Source organism: Lontra canadensis, unplaced genomic scaffold (assembly GCF_010015895.1).
Source record: "Lontra canadensis isolate GAN:19392208 unplaced genomic scaffold, GSC_riverotter_1.0 scaffold7, whole genome shotgun sequence".
NCBI lineage: Eukaryota > Metazoa > Chordata > Mammalia > Carnivora > Mustelidae > Lontra > Lontra canadensis.
This window is the reverse complement of record NW_022631001.1, coordinates 8,047,916-8,067,683: the sequence shown is the minus strand read 5'-3', so window position 1 is coordinate 8,067,683 and position 19,768 is coordinate 8,047,916. Positions and strand designations below refer to the sequence as shown.

Sequence of the window (19,768 nt, the reverse complement as noted above, 5' to 3'; positions counted from 1 at the left end):
CTGAGCCCTCTCTGACAGGCAGTGAGCAACCCTACTTCTATGTGACAGGTTCTTGGATAAATAACATAATTTAGTTAAGCAAAAAGTAAAGGCAAAAGAGAAATAAAATACATTTTAGAAAGAGTCAAGAAAAACTCATTAGCATTGGCAATCTGCCATTTCCCCCCATTAACCTCAATTAACCACACAGACTGCAGACTCTGACATGTGATCCAAAAAAAACATGGCTGTATGAACTTGTAACATTTTGCATTAAAAACCCAAAATAATAATTATCACAGCACATAATTCCATTTTGAAATTTATTTGGAAGCTTTTCCCAAAAGACATGGGCGCTTTTACAAGCTGTAATATCAATGCTGAGTGAGCATTCCCATAGATAATGGGCCATCACCTGCTCTGGGTGGTGGTACCTGTGGATGCATTCACACACGCTTCTGTTCACATTTTCAATAGTCTATTTTGTTCATCCCATAGACTAATACTGATTGATCCCCATCCATACGCACTTTGCTAGGCATTCGGAAGATACAAAGACTAGCCTAGGTTCCTATATTTTTAAAAATATTTTATTTCTTTATTTGACACAGAGAGAGAGGGCACAAGCAGGGGGAGAGGCAGGGAAGGAGGGAGAAGTAGACTCCCCGCTGAGCAAAGAACCCAATGCGAGACTTGATTCCAGGACCCTGGGATCATGATCTGAGCCGAAGGCAGACGCTTAACTGGCTGAGCCACCCAGGCTCCCTGCTTCCTATATTTTGTTAATGAACATGAATGAATAAAAGCATAGTTGTCCTGGAGAGGTCACAGTCTACTGAGGGAGACAAACAATAAACAAAATACAAAGTAATAAAGCTAGAATGCAATTATTTATAAAGTCCTCTATAAAAGACCGTAAGGAGTATACAACTCTTCACTGACTTGATACGGCAATTTTTCCCAAGGAGTTCTAAAAAATTCTAACCTCTCCTCTATTTCCACTTCAATTTACAAGGGAAAAAAATATTACATATTACTCCTGGTGAGGAAAAGGGGACTCCTCCCCTAGTAAATCACTGCTGTGTTACAGAGGAAGAAACAGAGACACGAAATTTTAGAGACTTGCACAAAGTTGCTGCATTCACAAATGATTAAGCACATATTTCAGCATTTGGAGGGGAAGTGGTACTTCTTCCCAAAGCACAGAAAGACCATGAAATTCCATTAATTCAGACTCTTGTGGAAGAGGATTTTACAGCAGTTGAAAATGCAGATTCTAGAATATTTCAGGAAACACACGTTTACTGCTTTCAAATCAACACATAAGGTTAATGCAACTATTAAAGTGTTGCCAAACAGAAGACCTGGTTGGACGGACTCTAATGAATAGTTACATAGGCTATTTGCAATTAGAACATCAAAATGGGGGTTGTTAAAATTCAAGTGCTTTGCAAATGGTTTGTCTCAAGTACATTAAATATTCCCCTGGGACCTTTCCACCCTATTAATTTACGTAGGCATTACAAAGGTAAACTTCAAATATCCCCAGAACTATTACAAATCCTCAGATAGGTGGGATGCAAAATAATGAGGTTTTACAGTGTATATATAAATTTAGGACAAAAGGAAGGATTGAATTATGTGGAAATTAATTGGAAAACGTGTGATATAAAAAGGGGGGAGGCTTGTCAGTCTTCTGATAACATTCAAAGCTCTCCATAACAAGCGATATTTTTCCTAGATATTTTTTTTAAATTGAGTTGCAAAACATTGCTCCTACCCAAGACCTTGTACAGATCACAGAGCAAAGCTGATCTTACAGAATGGCACGCCTACAAAGTACAAATGTGTTTTCAAGACTTTGCACATCCTCTGAGTAATTTGCAGTTTCTCCAACCTTCTGATTTTATCTGTCACATGAAAACAGATGTAGAAACAAATTACTTGCAGTGAAATCATTTCTAAGGGGAGTGCAGTGGTGGTTTTCACACCTCTAGAGTGTGTAGAAATCAAAGAACTTCATAGTGTTCATTTGAATAAGTAGAAGGAAACTTAACTCTCACTGACTTGGTTATTACATTTGCAGACATTTTCGGAGGTGACATGTCTGAAAACAGTAAGGTGTCCCTCTTTTTTATTTTTAAATTTTTTTAAAGATTATTTATTTATTAATTTATTTGACAGAAGGAGACACAGCGAGAGCGGAAACACAAGAAGAGGAGTGGGAGAGGGAGAACCAGCCCCCCGCAGAGCAGGGAGCCCTATGCGGGGCTCCATCCCAGGACCCTGGGATCAAGAGAGGAGCCGAAGGCAAATGCTTAAAGACTGAGCCACCCAGGCTACCCAAGGTGTCCCTCTTGAATGTAATTATAAATAACATCCCAGTGCTGTTAGGACTTTTAATAAAAATAAAAGATAATGCACTGCTTTTCATAGATGGTACTTCTGTTTTTTAAACAGCCCAGCTAAGTGCAAGGCCCCATGCTAAACACTTTGTCTATACTATTTGCTACATAGAGCCTTTGAGGGAGTTAGATCTGTCCCCATTTCAGAGACTACAGACTTAGAACAGAGAAGTTGTGTAACTTGTCCTTGGTCACACAGCTAAGAAATCAGAGAGCCAGGATTGAAAACCAGACTCATCTTTCTCATTAATTTGTTCCAGACCTAGTTACAGATTTGCTACTTCAGTTTTTTCCATCTTCTCTATCTGTTGGGATCTGGTTCACCATTTAGGGCCCAGTGCAAATTCAGCGTTCAATTATTCCCTTAAATTTTCTGGTCACATGATTCAGTGTTTATCTTTCCTTCTTCGGGGCACCTGGACTTGCCCAGGGTATGTAATAGATCACGCCGTGTATCATCGCTGTTTGCATAGGTGTGTGTCTCCCTCACTGGGTGCCACGGGACCAACATAAAGGCTTACTATTGCATCGTCTTATCTCTTCCCAATGTGCCTTGTGTGCAGTGTGCTTTTGTGGTGAAGAGACAGCATGGCCACACAGGGGATGTTTCCCTCTGCTACCTGAGGGCCAGATGGAGCCAAGAGAGGCATCACACAGCACAAGAAAGCCCCCAGAACGAGGTCAAATTATAGCTGAGATAAACCATTATGTTACGGGTAGATACAAGGCATGTGTCCCATCTAAAGTTTGATCTAAACCTGGCAACTATGGGGTTTAGTGCTTTGCTGGGTGGATTCAGAATAGAACTTGGTAACATTCAGGGACGCCTGGGTGGCACAGGCGATTAAGCCTCTGCCTTTTGCTCAGGTCATGATCTCAGGGGCCTGGGATGAGCCACAAATCAGGCTCCTCAGCAGGGAGTCTGCTTCTCCTCCCCCACTTCTGCCCCCTCCTAATGCTCTCTCTCTCTCTTTCTCTCAAATAAATAAATGAAATATTTAAAAAGAAAGAACGTTATTGAATTCAGCTGAGGACACACAGGAGACTATGAGTGAGGGGCCCCATTTTATTGGCCTTTAAATTCTTTTGTACTTTAAAAATGGAGTATTTTTCATTGTGGGAAAACTAGACCATTTGGATAAGCAAAAAACAAAACAAACAAACAAACAAACAAAAAACCAATTACCTTGGCCACATCACCCAGCAAGAACAACTATCTATATAGTGATTCTCACCCTTGCCTGAATTTTGGAATCACCTGGAGCTTTTGAAAAATCTCTATGCTCTGACCTATACCCATCCCAAATAATTCAGAACTTCTGAATGTGGGACCCTGGCATCCGTGTCTGCTTATGCTCCCCATGGGATTCCAAACCACCACCAAGCGTGAAAACCAGTCATGGTCTTGAACCAGGCTTCTCAAAATAGATCACCTAGGTCTGGAAGGAGCCTGCAGGTTTGCACATCCGAGCTCCTAGGTGATGCTGATGCTGCAACCCTTGCCACACTTTGAGCTGCAAGTCTGTATACTGCCTCCTGGATAAAATGTAACAATGTGTGGCTGAAGGACTTCTGAAAAGTCTTTGAACAAGTTACTTAAACTGTAAGCATCAGTTTTCTTATCTGTCCTGTGAGTAAGAGACATTTTACAATTTTTGTGGCCCAGATGTTCAGACACATTTAGGGGGAAGTCTTAAAGTGGGAGGGAAGCACGATTACACCCTTGAACGCATAGGATACAACAAGCATTATTTGGGGAGCTCATAATGAGAATTACATTACTTGAGCATTTAGTATGTGCCAGGAACCAAACTAAGCATTTTAAATCAATGATTTAATTAAAGAAGTCTCATTTTACCACTAAGGAAGCTGCTGTTTAGAGAAGCTAAGTAACTTGCTGAAGACCATGCAGTTGCCTGGGGGCATGACCGAGAAGCAAGAGCAGATGGTCCAAGGCCAAAGCCTGAGTGTTGGTTAGTGCCCTGCTAACCAGTACCCCATCATGCTTCCCAGACTAGGTCACCTCGGAGGCCCATCCACAGAATGTCCTTTAGATTTCTAGCCACTACTTCTTCCTTATCTTAATCATCAAATATTCAGAATTATGCAGAAGAAAACCCTGGCAGAAAGAGAAAGAGGGAGATGTGTTCCATATTGCACATCTGAGCACACACGTCAGTGGTATGTTAATGGCACCTAAAGATGGCATCATTTCATACAACATCCTTAATATGGGTTCACCATCTGTAGCTTAATTTCTCTGAAGAAATCCAATATGGCATTCAAGGTTTAGCTAAATCCCCTAGAGACTTCTTCAGGTGCATAAATCCTTCTTCATCTAGGCCAAACCAGAAGGCAGAGCCAGAGGGCTGTGTGAGATTAGGAGGGAGAGCCATGAGGATTGGTGATGAGGAAAGAAACTCAGGGAAGAACAGATGGGTCTGGTAGGTATCCAGGTACTCGGGCTAAAGTGGACTCATACACAGCGTCTCTGGTCCTGTGTGTATCTGTGTGTGTACGTATATGTCTGCATGTGTGTGCATGCATATGTTGATGTATGTGGCAGAAACACGTGATATGGGAGAGAATTATTCAGGGAATATTCTCCACCATACAACATCTTCTTCATTATTCCTCCCTTGTTGGCCACTATTATCCTTCACCCTGATGACAAGTTACCTTGACCCCAAGCCCTTAATCAATCTTGTCCATAATGAGTGGTACAGCAAGGGAACAGGGCTTGCCAGAACATTAGACCTCTCCCTCTGGGCTGTGGGCAGCTCCAGCCGTCAGCTAGGCCGGAAATGAAGATACAGAGGTGTGTGCCAAGCCCCAACACTCTTCCTGCAGAAGCTGGCTTTTCTCCCTTTGCTACCTGTAGCAACTGCAGCATCCTGTATCCAAGGGAGAATGCATTTCTGGCAGAAGAATCCTGCCTGCAATTTCCGTGCTGCTCAGGCAGACTTGAGAAATGCCATCCATTGGCTTACAAAGAAAGAAAATGAAACTTAACTGCCAGAAGGCCACCAGCTCTGCACCACGTGTGAGCCACAGGGTCTCCATCCTTGGCCCAGGATACATCCTCACTCACGCAGTTTTAAAGTTTCTGTTGGCATCTTCGAAGTCACTATTTATAAAGAAAAGCTCAAGCTGCAGAGGGAAGCTCTATCCATGATTTCCCTGTCAGGTTTTCTTAAGAAAATTTAATAGTAGCACTATGTACTCAGTCAAGCAACTCCAAATCTTTACACCTCATGAAACAGCTCTTACTTAAGAAGCTTGTCTGCTGGAGCCAGTTTCCAGACCCTTTTTTTAACCCCATCATAACCAATGCATTAACTCTTGTATATATATATTTTTTTATTTCTGGTGGTTCTTTTTTTTTTAAAGAAATATTTTTTAGGGTGCCTGGGTGACTCAGTCGGTTAAGTGTCCAGCTCTTGATTTTGGCTCAAGTCGTGATCTCAGGGTCATGAGATCGGGCCCCAACCCCGCTCTGTTCTCAGCGGGGAGTCGGCTTGAGCTTCTTTCTCTCCCTCTCCCTCTACCCCTCCCCACTACACTCCTACTCTCTCTCTCTCTCAAATAAATAAAAAAATCTTAAACCCCCCCCCAAAAAAAGAAAAAAAAAAAAGAGGGGCGCTTGAGTGGCTCAGTTATTAAGCATCTGCCTTTGGCTTAGGTCATGATCCCAGTGTCCTCTATCAGAGATCAAGCCCCGCATCAGGCTCCCTGCTCAGCAGGAAGCCTGCTTCTCCCTCTCGCACTCCCCCTGCTTGTGTTCCTTCTCTCACTGTGTCTCTCTCTGTCAAGTAAATAAAATCTTAAAAAAGAAAAGAAACATTCTTTAGTCTAAGAACATATTATCTGATTGTGTCTTTAAAACAAACTTAGGGGCACCTGTATGGCGCAGTGAGTTAAAGCCTCTGCCTTTGGCTCAGGTCATGATCTCAGGGTCCTGGGATTGAGCCCCATATCAGGCTCTCTGCTCAGCAGGGAGCCTGCTTCCCCCCCTCTCTCTGCCTGCCTCTCAGCCTACTTGTGATCTCTCTCTGTCAAATAAATAAATAAAATTTAAAAAAAAATTTAATAGGTCTCTTCACTCCAACTTTAATTTTTCCTATAAAAATCTTTGCATTTGAATTTGCATTTGCATGGAAATTTGCACTTATCGTGTGTCTATTTCATTCTCCAAATTCAGTTCACAGCCTTATATCCATGTGTAAATACGCAGGCGACATTTCACGGTTCCCTGATGGGCTGAACAGAAAGGTGGAAATGGAAGTTCTAGAAGTTGGGATATTATGGAAGAGACAATAAACATGAGAATAAGGGGTTTTTTTTCCACTTAAAAAAACACACTTATAGTTAACTGATGTTTTCATTTTCCTCCTTTTGAGAGACAAGTGTATCCTTAAGTGTTGATTTTGTGCAACAAATGAAAATCATCAACAAAACAGAAAGGCAATCTACTGAATGAGAGAAGATATTTGTAAATGATATATCCAATAAGGGGATAATATTCAAGATACATAAAGATTTTGTGGGTAAATAAAAACCATAATGCAGCCCCTCTTGTTCCTGCCAGGACGTGACTTACCCACGTCCTGCTCAGCTGGGCTCGGGTCCACCAAGAAGAAAGCAGGGTCAGTAAGAGATCAAAGAATGATCTCCTTTTAATGTTTTTGTGTTATTTTAGACTCCTTACACTGAAAAGAGACTTAGTGCATTCCCAGGTAAGGTAACAGGGGCCTAGAGAAACCATGTCATTGCCTAGACTCTCCACCCAATAACTGGCAGGGCTGAGACCAGGACCCAGGTCTTCTGGCTCCCAGGCAGGGGCTTTGCCACCACTGCACGTACTCATCTGTTAGGGAGATAGTGAAGAGGCTTCAGAATTAGTGTCCCTCGTACGAATGATGGCTTAATCATTGGTGACCTTGGACAACTTATTTAAGTCAATTTCCTCCTATAAATGGAGTAAGAATAGTTCTTGTCTCTCATCACTGTGAGATTCAATGACAGCATGTATGTGAGCTCTTTGGTACAGTGGCTGGCGCATAGTACTCAGCAAATGTGGGATACTATGAGGAGATCATTTGTCCACATTTCTGCATAAATTTGATAGAAACCAGGATATGGAAGACAATGGAAATAGCCACAAAGCCCTTATATGTAACATTAAAGATTAAAAAGCTGTCATCAACAATAACAACAAAAAGAACAGGCTGTCAGGAGTTGTTCTAAACACCTTCAACGTTCAGCATGAGAGAGAATTCCAGAAATTGGAAAGACCTTGATATTACTCAAAGGATGAAATAGAGCGTTCAGGTCACTTCAACTCCCGTGGTTTGGGACCATTATGGCCACTCTGTATAAAACAGCTTTGAGCATTCTGGAAGTTTCTTTCAAACAAGTTCTGCTTACAAGGTGCTAGCTTCTATGTTAAGTACCAAGAACATGAGATGACTAAGATCTCTTTTTTACCCTTTAACTTGTATCATATTAGGAATAGTTCACTAACAAACAGAGCCACATAGTGGGTGCAGCGATAATAGTATTTGTATGTTGAACAACTGTGACGGGCTCTCCCCTAGGTTCCCGAGATCAGCAGGTAAACTCCCCCAAATCTCTGCCTTCTTGGAACTGTGGTCTAGAAGGGGATCCTGACGACAGATGGGTTACCCGAAAAACGCTAGAGGGAAAATCAGAGAAGGCTTCGTGGAGAGGCAATGTGTGAATTATTTGGAAGGATGGTGAGGGGTTTTCCAGATATCTGGGGGTGGGCGAGGAGAAGTAGAGAGCAGAGGAAATGGAGATAAGAAGGACGGACTTAGTACTAATTGTAGCTCACAGGGCTGATAATTCTAGTTGTGTTTTTTTGATACTAAACGCAGTTTCCAACAGTCCTGGAAAATTATGCTGAAGCAGCTAAGACCCACATTGCTTCAAGAAGCACTTAAACAAAATGTGAATGTCACGACACTTAGATTACACAGCTGCGACCCAGGACACCCACAGGGAGAAAAAGCCGGGAAAAGATGTCTTCCCACAAGTATGGCTTCTCTGACCATAACTACTTAGGACACTCTATGTTCTCTTTTGAACAGGAGTGACAAATTCGTGCTCAGGCTGTTTCTCAGAGAGATTGTGAGAGTCCCCCGTCTCCACAACAAAAAACCAAAGCTAGTCATTTTTAAAGTAATTGCATGGTTTCAGCCATATGCTCCCCCCCGCCTTTAGTGAGTATCATTCACTTAGTACTGGCACAATTCCCCTCCTAAATTGGAGGTTTGCATATGTAATTATATCAAATGATGTGTTTGTTTATATCTCCGAACCACATTCAAAAGCTCGCCTATGATTTATCTTTGAAATTCAATTTCATCATGTCAGTCCCCAATTTACTGTGCCCAATGGGTCTTCAGTTACATGCGTGATGTCCACGCCTCTCTCCTGCCAAGATTACACAATGGGATTGCTGTCCACCGTGCTGCATCAGAAAAGCTGAAGAGGGAGAGTGCTCTGTTTTATTCTCTCCTCTTTTCTAAGGCCCAGCTACATTCAGCGACCACAGAGTTGTTAAAAATGAAGACACAGCATTGGCTATTTTGACAAATTCCTCTGGACTGTGAGGATGGCTCACTGCATTCCTTTCTGACTGAAAACCAGTGCTGCTAAGGGCCAGAGCTCATCTAAGTGTGTCTCTTTAAGAGAAGAGAGCTCTTGCCTCTTCTTAGTGTAGCTGGTCCCATCTTCATAACAAGGATTATTTCCTAGCACAAATAACTACCAGTTGTAGCTTTAACCCCAAAACGTTCCGTTCATTATTTTTATGTCCCTGACTCCCTGTGGACACACCCGATTACACCATTCATCCCAACCCCTCCCTCTTCATGCCTGATTCCTAAAGTAATGTCTCTGTCTGTTCATTCATTTATTTTTAAATGTCTGTCTTCTCCAAACATGAGGGGCTTGTTAAAAATCTAAAAGGCAGTTTGTGATCTCTTCCTGATTTTTAAACAGCTTTACCGACATGTAATGTACATGCAATGACATTCACGCATTTAAAGTATACAATTCAGTGGTTTTCAGGATGCGTGTGGAACCGTGCAACCATCACCACAGTCTGTAATTTTAGAGCATTTTCATCACCCCAGAAGAAACCTTGTCCCCACAAATAGCATTTCCTGTCCACCACCCTACCTCATCTGATTTCCCACCGATTTTCACTTTTGACTTAGATTTTTTTTTTTTTAACCTGCCTTTTACCATCTATCTGTGAAAATAACAATAATGGAAACACAGGGAACTAAAACCTACAGAGGCTTTCCTGCCTTTCTTCCAGGAACAGAATCGGCTTGGCTTTGTCATGCTGCAGGTTCCCTGTTGCGTGTGTTTCAGACTTTTCAGGAAGGCTGTCTCTTTCTCGGATGGCTGTTAAGTATGTGAAAAACACATCCCGGGATGGAGATGACAGGGGTGTCGCACTGCTCCCTCAGTCCTACATAAGCATTATGCAAATAAGTGGCTTTCCTTAGAAAGGGAGGAAGGGAGGAAGGAAAGATGGAAGGAGGAAGAAATCACCCTAACACGAATCAGGAGAGGAAGCCTGACCTCTTCCCTGTGCACAGCATGTCACGGGGTCCATGGCTTCCTGACCCAGTGAGGACGTGACACAAGTGTCCGCAGGGAGAACAGAGGGCAAAGGGCTCTTGGTCTTTTGTGCCTGTAAGAGCAGCAGGCAACCAGCAGAGTGAAGGCTGATGGCCCTTTCATCCATGTATAGCCTCCCTCTAATAAGTGTTCCTCATTCCCATTGTGACTTCTCACAGGGGATGCCCCCTGAGGAGGTGCTGAGGTTCACGAAAGCCTCCCTTCCCTTTCCGAGAAGACAGTTACTTCTCACTTGGACAGTGCCTTTGTGACATGTGACCCTGTCGGATAGAACAGCCTGGAAATGAAAGAGTCAGATTTCTGTGTGAGACGCCCCTTGGTGTGACCACACTGACCCTCAGTCAATCTGAACCAGAGAGCTGTGCCCCCCTTTATTCTTCCTTTATCACCTCAGCCACTGGGGCACTCACAGCATCTCTGTCTCCCCTACATTCATCCCCAACCCTCCCCGCCCCCTACCCCCGGACACACTGAGCCAGATGCTAAAGCAGCTCGATGCATTTCATTCTTGGATGTGGCTGGGCAGAAAAATTAATGTCAATAAAAAGTCATGCTGAGTTCAACAAAGGAGAGTGGAATGGCACAGAGCCGCCTTTCAGAATTAGAGAACCTGTTCAGGCATCGTCCCACGAGACTTGGACACAGTAAATGAGAGGTGGACTAGGGCACAGAATCTGAGTTTTTGAGTTTCCCCGGAGGGGTTCTGATGAGCAGCGAGGGAAGAGAAGTTACTGATTCTCCCACTTCAAAGTCTTGATACCAGTCTTCTCTCCAAAATCTCAGACAGTAGCTCATCTTTGTATCCCAAGAGTGCCTAGCAGTGCGCCATTCCCATGGAGACACTCCGAATGTGGTTTCAAATGAATATGAGAAGCCAGCACCCCCGGTTCCACCTGCAAACACTCTCCCAGCACACAAAACAGTACCTTCCTGAAGAAACACATTCTAAGTCTGCAGCAAAACTGGAGATTAGAAAATAAATAATCTCCTCTCTAGCAGCTTTTGTCAACGGAGCATTGATGAAGTTCCTATTCTTTGTTACAGGCCAGAGGCTAGGGGGACAGCAGGGCTTCAAAATAAAAAGGCAGAGCCTTCCCATGAAGGAACTCTGTCAACTTGTCTAGTGGGGAAATACACACATGTGAACAACGGATTCTAGCACAGAGCAAAGAGCCGTGATGGAGGAAGGAGTGTACCGGTTGTGTTGGGACACACCAGATGGACACCTAACCCTGGAAGACAGGTCACCTCTCTAACATCTGAGCTAAATGTAAACCATCCATAGGGAAGCAGTGGGGGGTGGGGCATGTTCCAGAAAGAATTCACAGAAAGGCAGATCATTTGTGGAGTGGGAACACAGCCTTCCCTCCCATGGGGTGTGTGGACAGATGAGAGCGAAGGGGAGTGGGGCCATTTTGTAAAGCGATATGCTACCCTCAGTGGGATTTTATTTTGATGCCCATTTCACCTCTTGGGGCCTCTTCTTGGCTTTCTCTAAAATCCACGTGCTCCCACCTACCAAGTACATGTAAAACAAAAGCTGGAGGTCTTGAGCTCCTCAGCAGATCTTGGTAAAATGCCTTTTCCATACTTCCTGTACCTCACTCGTGTGGGCAGCAAGCTTGACATGTGATTTCCCCTGCTCTTTTCTGTCCATCAGCCCAGGTCACAAGTTCAACCCAATCCATAGTGTCTTCTTCAGGGACGGTGTAGCATCAAGAAATGGAATGTAAATTTGACCTCCTAATTGCCATTTGACAATAATAATAATAAAACCTGCAAAAGACAAATTGGTGCAATAAACTGGGCAGCCTTGAAGGTCGTGGCTTCTCATTGCCTTTTCTTTGTCTTTATACTCAAAGGGGTGATTCATTTACGGGAAACACCATTCGAAGGAAAGATGCAGAGATATTTCCCATGTGGAACTGATTTTGTGTAAAGATTTCAACACATAAAACAAAATGATAAAATTACAGTGTGAGGTCTTTGGTATATAAGTTATTAAATTTGAAATAATTATGTGTACAAGTAGCTATTACCGAAGTTACCTTCCTTGTCAAGGGTAACAAAAAATTATATCAGCATTAAAAAGTTAAATAAGAAAGTTCTGCTTCATAGCCTGATTCTGATCAGCATCAACAACCTATTAGTGTTCAAGAACTCTGAAATCTTTAATGAGGTTCTTACTGTAGAATTTCAGTCATATGGAAATGAATCATTGAAATTCCTCATTATCAGGAAAACAATGGTTCTTCAGTGAGTTTCTACATCCCCAGAGTGATTACAGTACCTAATGGAGGTAAGCAGAACCAGAACAAATTTTTCAGGTTTCCTTTATAAATTTTATTTCGTTGTAAGAAAAATTCAGAGACCATCCTGATGGGCACTGGGGATGGAAGAGTTACTGTTCCCCATCAGTTTTGCTTTTCCTTTAACTGGATTTGCTTCCCATGCTCAGTAAGCTACTTGCCCCAGATATTTAAAAGTCAAATATTCTCATTTCTACGCAGGTCTGATTACAACAACTTCAAGGAAATTGGATCGAGAACAGCAGGCAGAACATTTTCTGGAGGTAAGTGCATAGAGGGAACTAGCATTCATTAAAACTGACTTTCACTAAACTTCTTTAACCTTCAACGTAAACTAGAACTGTAATATATTTGAACTACGGATTCCTAAATGAAGATGTCTTTCTTGGGCTGCTTTGTTCTGAAGGTGGAGATTTCTGGTACCTTCCTCCGAACACACTCCTATGTGCCAAGCGGGGGTGGCAGAGCGAGCAGCCTTTGCCTTCCTCTGAAAACAAGCAGGTGCATAGCTCTTCTGTCAATCATCAGAAAAGAAGGTTCAGAAGCAGAGCCCTGGAAGCCTCCAGGGCCTGGGATGTGAAGGGAGAAAGAGCCAAAGGGCTGTGATCAGAGCAAAGTACATCATTTGTGAAGACGCGAGTTGCTTTTGCTTCTCATTTCTTTTCTGGGGAGAGGGTTGAGGAAGAGAAGCCTGCTAGTTGATTCACTGCCCAAGACAACTGTTTCTGAAACCATAAAATGTACTCCTATAATTCATTAAGACAGAAACAGCAGCAATATAAACTGTAAGTGTTATTTCTGGAGGGAAAGAAAAAAAAACACCATAAGGCAAAAAATGAGAAAATAGACATGAAAGAGCTTCATGGAACATTCTTTCTATACATATAGAGTATCTTTATTGGGAAGCTTGGAGTCTGGGTAGTATGTATGGCACTGGGATTTCAGTGTGACAGTCTGATATGGAACAGATGACAATGGTTGAAAGTTAGGGCTTTATTAAGGTTTTATCACACATCTGCGCTTCTAAAATGGTCTGTTAGTCCCTAAGAATCGCTTACTGGACTCCTCAGGTCCTACACACACACACACACACACACACTCTCTCTTCAAATCTCTCCTGGTGTTTTCCTTTAAATCAGTTCACCAGCAATGATTTCTTTAACAAACCCTAAACCGGGAAGTGGTGCCTAAGGATCCAGGAGCTACCCGGCCAAGATTGGCTTGCATGGCTAAAAGCTGTTTAATTGCCCTGGACCTCAGTTTCCCCTACTGTGAAATGTGGCAAATAATTACCACTCCATATACCTCAAAGGATTGCTATTAGAACCAACCCTTATATTTTATATCAAAGTTCTTTTAAAACTCTTAAAGCATTATACATAATAAAGGATTATTATTATTACCATGCAGCACTGTGATAATCCTTTTAAAACATTGCTATCATCTCATAAAGATGAAAGACTCCAGGCTGCCAAAAAATAATTATTATAATTCTTTTTATTTTTAAATCATACCACTGGGCTGCAGTTCGTGTCTGGTCCAGAATTAGAGTACATTTGCCAGAATAATAACACCTTATATTATATTTATGTGCTCCTTTTCTTAGCAACAGAGGCCAGGACTCCTGGGGAGGTGGCGTGCTCATATAGTTGAACCCATTACCTGCCCACAGGGGAAAAGGAGGGTGTCTCATTAGCTGGGGAATCTGCCCGAGATTGCTTACTGCCTTGTGCCTGGAAAGGGTGGTGTCTTCCGGAGGGGGGAGGTTGGTGCAGAGTGTGACTCTAGGGAAGAGTGTTTTCCAGGCACTTGAATTTACTTCCCAGAAGAATCCTTAACTGTTTTGCATCCTTTACAGACTTACATAAATACTGTCCAAATACTTCCATCTTGAGGGTAACACCAATGTATCTGGCATATCATTTCCCAGTACCAGATATTAATCTGCCTAGGGAAGTTGTGCCGTATAGCCACTATCCATCTCCCTAGAATTGTTGGGGGGAAAACGTGTCTAACACCCCGTCTGGGATCTGGCACTAAGTAAAGAGTTGCTGTACCTGTTGCAGTTTTATTATTAGCATATAGTGTCATGATACCTCAGCCTTCCAAACATCCGACTTCATCTGCACGCTCCAGGAGAGAGAGTAGCTCCAAGACAGCTGATGTGCAAACAGGAGCCTCAGACAGCAGCCCCTGGACTTGGCCTGGGTCCCAGGGTCTGCCCTGCATGCTGGGGATACAAAGTAAACAGGAAGGTGCAGGAGGGCACATAATAAACAAGTTAAGGCTATAAGTTCAGAGACAAGCTCTCCGAGGCCACTCAGAGAAGTCTCCATGATAGTGTCTGAAAGTGGGGATAGAGACAACATCCAATAGACTGGTGAGGAGGGCCTCTTTGAGTAGGTGACATTTGGGACATAAAGCCAAGATTCTGTTCAAGGCCAGTGTGATCACCCAGGCCAGTCTGATTTAAGGGTTTAAGGGTGGAACTAGGTACAGGGGGTAGGAAATGAAGTTGCAGAAGGCAAACAGGGCTGTTGTAAGGATGATGCTTTTTTTTTTCCTGAGTGCAGTGGAAAGCCAGCAAGCCTGGGTGACATGATATGCTTGCCCCAGTGTAAGCTACTCAGCTGAGCTGAAACGGGCCGGGACAGGGCACTGGTAGTGGGGGAGACCCTAGGGAGCTTCTAGAGGGATCCGCATGAGTCATGATGATGGGTTTGGATGAAGGCTTTTAAAAAAAATAACTAGAGGAGGCAGTTAAGGTTCTAAAAACAAACGTCGACACTTTGCGAAGCAGGTGTCTCCACTCAGTAGCTGAAAATGGGGTGGGAGGCAGGAAGTGTTCACAGAGTGAAGAGTAAAGAACGAAGAAGAGAACAATTTAAAAATATCTCCCTGGCTGGGGCCACACAGCCAGCCTGGGGCCACAAAGCTCAGCTTTGGCTTGGTGTTCAGAGATTGACTGACTGGATACCCTTTGGTTCTGGTCAACCCGAGCATTTACAGGGGCACCAAAGTTACCTAGGTTTCAGTTTGCTGATGTGGCACCTTGGACAGAATGGTTCCCTCTTGGGCCTAGAAATTGATTTCAACCAGGGTGAAGGCAGTCGGTCAAAGGGAAGGGTCTGCTGATACAAACCCTGTCATGATTCTGGCTAACCAGCAGCATGCTGGCTTTTCTGAATTCTCAGTGTGGAGATCTGAAACACTAGGGGTCAGCCGAACCAATCCGACTAGCCCCAAGCACCCACCATCGTTCTGCCTGTCTTCCAGGGCCCCTATCATTTCTGCTCTTTCTTTTAGTGACCTCGGTGGCTGAGGTTTTCAGCTAATCCCAGCCTTCTTCTTTCTCCCTCGGTCCCTCCATCTCCCCTTTTCTCTCTCGCATGCACCCTCTCTTGCTCTTACTTTCTAAATTGTATAGTTCTTTGTCAGGCTACTTTTTTCCTGTATATAACTTTGCTGTGATGGTTTCAGTAACATTCGTTTCTTTTTTTCTGGATGGATCATGGAAAGGGTGTTGCTTTAACTCAGTCCTCCAAACACTGAGTTAAAATAATATCATTCAGAGTGCAGAATAGAGTTCTATGCTATCCACAGATTTTTTTGTAACTACTGATACATTGTGTTGAGTTTTAAGTGCTGGGTGTGGGTAATTAACCTCCTGGAGAGCCTTTAATTGCCAAGATAACCCTATGCTCCTCTTAAACTCATATTAACCTTCTGGCTCTATTTCATGTCTCTCCTTACCAATGAAACAAAATTGACTCTTCTTGAAAGGACCCGTTCAGAGGCTGACCTGGTGAGGATACTTCTGAATGCGTAACCAGAAGGGTATTCATGATTTGTTTCTAGTTTGCTATCCCCATGATAGAAGGCGCTTCAATTGTATACTGCTGGTACTCTGCCTGTACACTGAATTAAGATATTTAGCTTGACCACGTATGGGCCGTAAGAGTTTTTGAGTCTGTAAGCGTTCGCCTTCCATGTCGGATGATAAGACGACTGTGGTCACTATCAGAATCCGAGGGATTTGCTAAAGAAGAGCAGCAAAGAGCTGTAGAAAGATTCACAGGTTCAACATAATCTCCTTTGGTGAATTCTAAGTGTTCACTCTTGCCAAATTTGAAGTCTTAGATGTAAACATTGGAGTGGTCTTCTGTCCCTACTATAAAATGCAAAAATAGGGCATTTTTTTAGTTCATTTACTCAAAGTCATATACATTCCTCAGCGGCCTTTTATGTTTGTAGCAGAGGTAGAAGGCTAATTCAGGGAAATAGATGCAGGACGTTGATAACGAATGCATAAATGAAATAACGAATCAATGTTTTAGCTTCGCAGTTAGAACGTTAGCCCCCCTCACTATCAGAGAAGACAGCTGTGAAACAGGAATCATTGCAGGGATCACTGACCCCTTCCCTGCACCTGCAAGGTGGGGATAAGAATCCCTAACACAGACTCGGTGTGAAGAGTTATGGGATGACAGGTGAAAAGTGTTGAGAACGCTGACTGTCAGACAACGAGGGTTCCCTGAAGGGTGGCCGCTGTTGTCAGTTCTCTGTCTTACTTCTGTCTTCAGAGTGTCTGTTCTAGCACTTGTTCCATAGGGGGCACTCAAGACATGTCCTGTGAATGAGTGACTACTCTAACAGGCCCTTGTTCTACCCTCAAGGAGGTGATGGACGGCAGTTTAGGACACCATGAAGTGCATGGGCTTGGAGACAGAAATAATGGAATAACTGCCTCTTTCCATCCACCTTGCCAACTTAACTTTGATCCCCCATTTCCTTATCTTTAAAGTGGGGTTCAATGATCCCTACCTCATTGATGAACCACACATAGGGCCCGGCATACACAGACACTGCTAAACCATTACCTGTCCCTCCCTCTTCCCCATCCACTCCCTTCTCCCCTTGTCCTCAACAAACACCTTGTCAATTCCCTTTCTTTTTCAGTCCTGGCCCCAGTATTTTGAATAGCTTATTGCAGTTCAATTATTCTTAAAAGATATAGCCACTTAAATAATCCTATAGTTCCGGCTTAATTATGTGTGAATCTTTATCTTGCGTCTGAAAGAGTATTATTTGCCTCCCTTTTGATCTTGAAATGCTTCTCTGTTCAGGGCTGGATGGTTCTGATAAAAGTCTTCCAGAGAGAACAGAGAGCGTGATTTTATTTGCAAATCAAAAAAAAGATGACAAGGCTGAGTAACCAGCATAAAGACAGGGGATGGGAAATTATGGTGTGTGTGTGTGTGTGTGTGTGTGTGTGTGTGGATTACTTGAAGTAGCCCAGAGAACGTGGTGAGATTTTAGAGTACAGTTGATATAAATAACAAAACACATTACAGAAAGATACACTAGAGCTCTAAGAATGTAAATTATTTACTGTCTGTCCCTTTAGCATATCATCCATTGTCCTCTGTAAGGTATATCTCATACGACTATTTTTTCTTCCCATTTGAAATTCTCATCCCTTTTTATAGTCTTATTTTCTGAGGGAAAAAAAAAACACTGTTCTTGGGTAAGTTTTTGTAACAGTTCCTCTTGCCTTAGGATGCAAATTGATTTCTTCGGTGCGTGTACAGCCTTAGTGGTTTCTTCCTTTGGTAAGCCTCTACTCTTGAAATGATGGTAATTTCTGGTGGTGAAAAATTGCAGACCTATTTCTACTCATTAAGCAGTCCAAAGTTTGATGATTTAACTATAAGAGCAATGGAAGTTTCTCTCATTAGGTTCTTCTTTCTGCTACCTTCAAGAAACTTTGAGGAAAGTACCAGCAGGCCTTGAAAAAAGATGGTCTATCCCTGCGCAAAAAAAGCACTTGTGGCAGACGTTGGCCTCGGATAGAGTTGGTCCTCACTTCTCCTTCTTCCTGTGTTATGCTGACTTTGACAGAATTAATGAAAATTCATTGTTTTTCCTTCCTGTCTTAAAAGCTTTATTATGTGCTGATTCTAGGCCTGGCATTGGGCAAGACACCAAGCTTCTGTTACTGGAGCGAGTATGTTTTGCCCACTGAACGTATTTTTCTTTGCCTTTCACAATGAGGTCATTAGAGTCTAACCTGCTGTTTATTCATGAGTTACTGTAGTTAGCTGCTGTCTTGTTATCAAGGGGCTATTTTTCATTCATATCCTCCAGACGCTGCTCCTGCACTATACAGAGGTAGAAGCTAAGACTTAGACGAGAGAGAGCCAAGGTCCCACAGTTCCTTCATAGTTGTGTCCAGGATATGTCTTCTTCTCCTCATAGAACAGTATGGCCCTACACACCCATCAGCCCATTGAAATGTGGCCAATGGAATCATCTTTTCCCACTCTTGGTTCACAGAACATTTACTGAGATGTCAGGTCAGCCCATCCTTAAGCATCAGCATATATGTGTCTGATAAGAGGAGGTTTTCTCTTAGACTCTTTGGTTTTCCATTTGCCACTCCCTCAGCTGCTCCTCTGTGCCCACTATTCTGCCCTCTACTGCCTCCCCAGCTCTGGGCAGGGGTTCGCCCTGCTGGCTACCACCCCAAGCTCCAGGACCAAGTCCCCCTGAGAGGATGCTGTGGCCACAATAGGAGAAGAATAGACCAGGCATTAAGGCTGAATTGCCTTTGTTGAAAGTCATAGGTTGAAGTCCTAAATCCCAGGAGCCCAGAAGGTGACTGTGTTTGGAGTCTTTAAAGAGGTAATTCGTTAAAATGAGGCCATGAGGATAGCCCCTTATCCAGTAGGACCGGTGTCCTAATAAGAAAAAGAAATTTGGATAAGGACCCATTCAGAGGGAAAATCATGTGAAGACGCAGAGAGAAGACAGCCATCTATGAGCTAGTGAGAGAGGCCTCATAAGAAACCAATCCTGTCAACACCTTGACCCCAGACTTCTAGATTCCAGGATTGTGAGAAAATACATCATTGTGTACTCCATCCAGCCTGTTGTCATTTGTCATGGCCGCCTGAGCTCACTACTGCAGCAGGCCAACTTCCTACATGGGCCCACCCCTGCCCCTTTCTCCTCATACCACCCCCTCACAAGGCTATAGAAACGCATCCAACTTTATTTACTGAGGGCAGGGGCAACTACAAATATTGTACAACAAGGAAAAAACCTCCACATAAATCTGGTCATTTCCGTGTTCCACACTCCATAACTATGAGCGAGAAGTATCCCCACGTTAAAAGTCCTCACTGAAGGCTTCCTCATGGCATGCACTGGTTTCTAACCGCTTCTCTCCCCTCAAGTGGTTACTTTTCTGAGGGCCTGCTTCCTCCACTGTCTGCAGTGAGGGTTTCCAGCCCATCTTTCCCAGAAATCCTGCAGCTTGGCTCAGGAACAAACCCTTCATTTTAGATTTTTTTAAATCAATGTCATTGTTGTATTTCAAATAGTGCCGCAAGAGGG

General features: G+C 43.2%; 1 protein-coding gene across 5 annotated transcripts in view; it reads left to right on the top strand.

Moving 5' to 3' along the window:
• FAT3 (FAT atypical cadherin 3) overlaps window positions 1-19,768 on the top strand; it is a 639,398-nt gene that overhangs the window by 450,461 nt on the left and 169,169 nt on the right. For 4 of the 5 annotated variants that reach the window (XM_032852827.1, XM_032852826.1, XM_032852825.1 and 1 more), the window contains one exon: window positions 12,572-12,633. The exons of the other annotated variant lie outside the window; for it this stretch is intronic. In XM_032852827.1, the coding sequence (XP_032708718.1) occupies window positions 12,572-12,633 (62 nt within the window). The remainder of the gene's footprint in view (window positions 1-12,571; window positions 12,634-19,768) is intronic. 5 annotated transcript variants of the gene reach the window in all.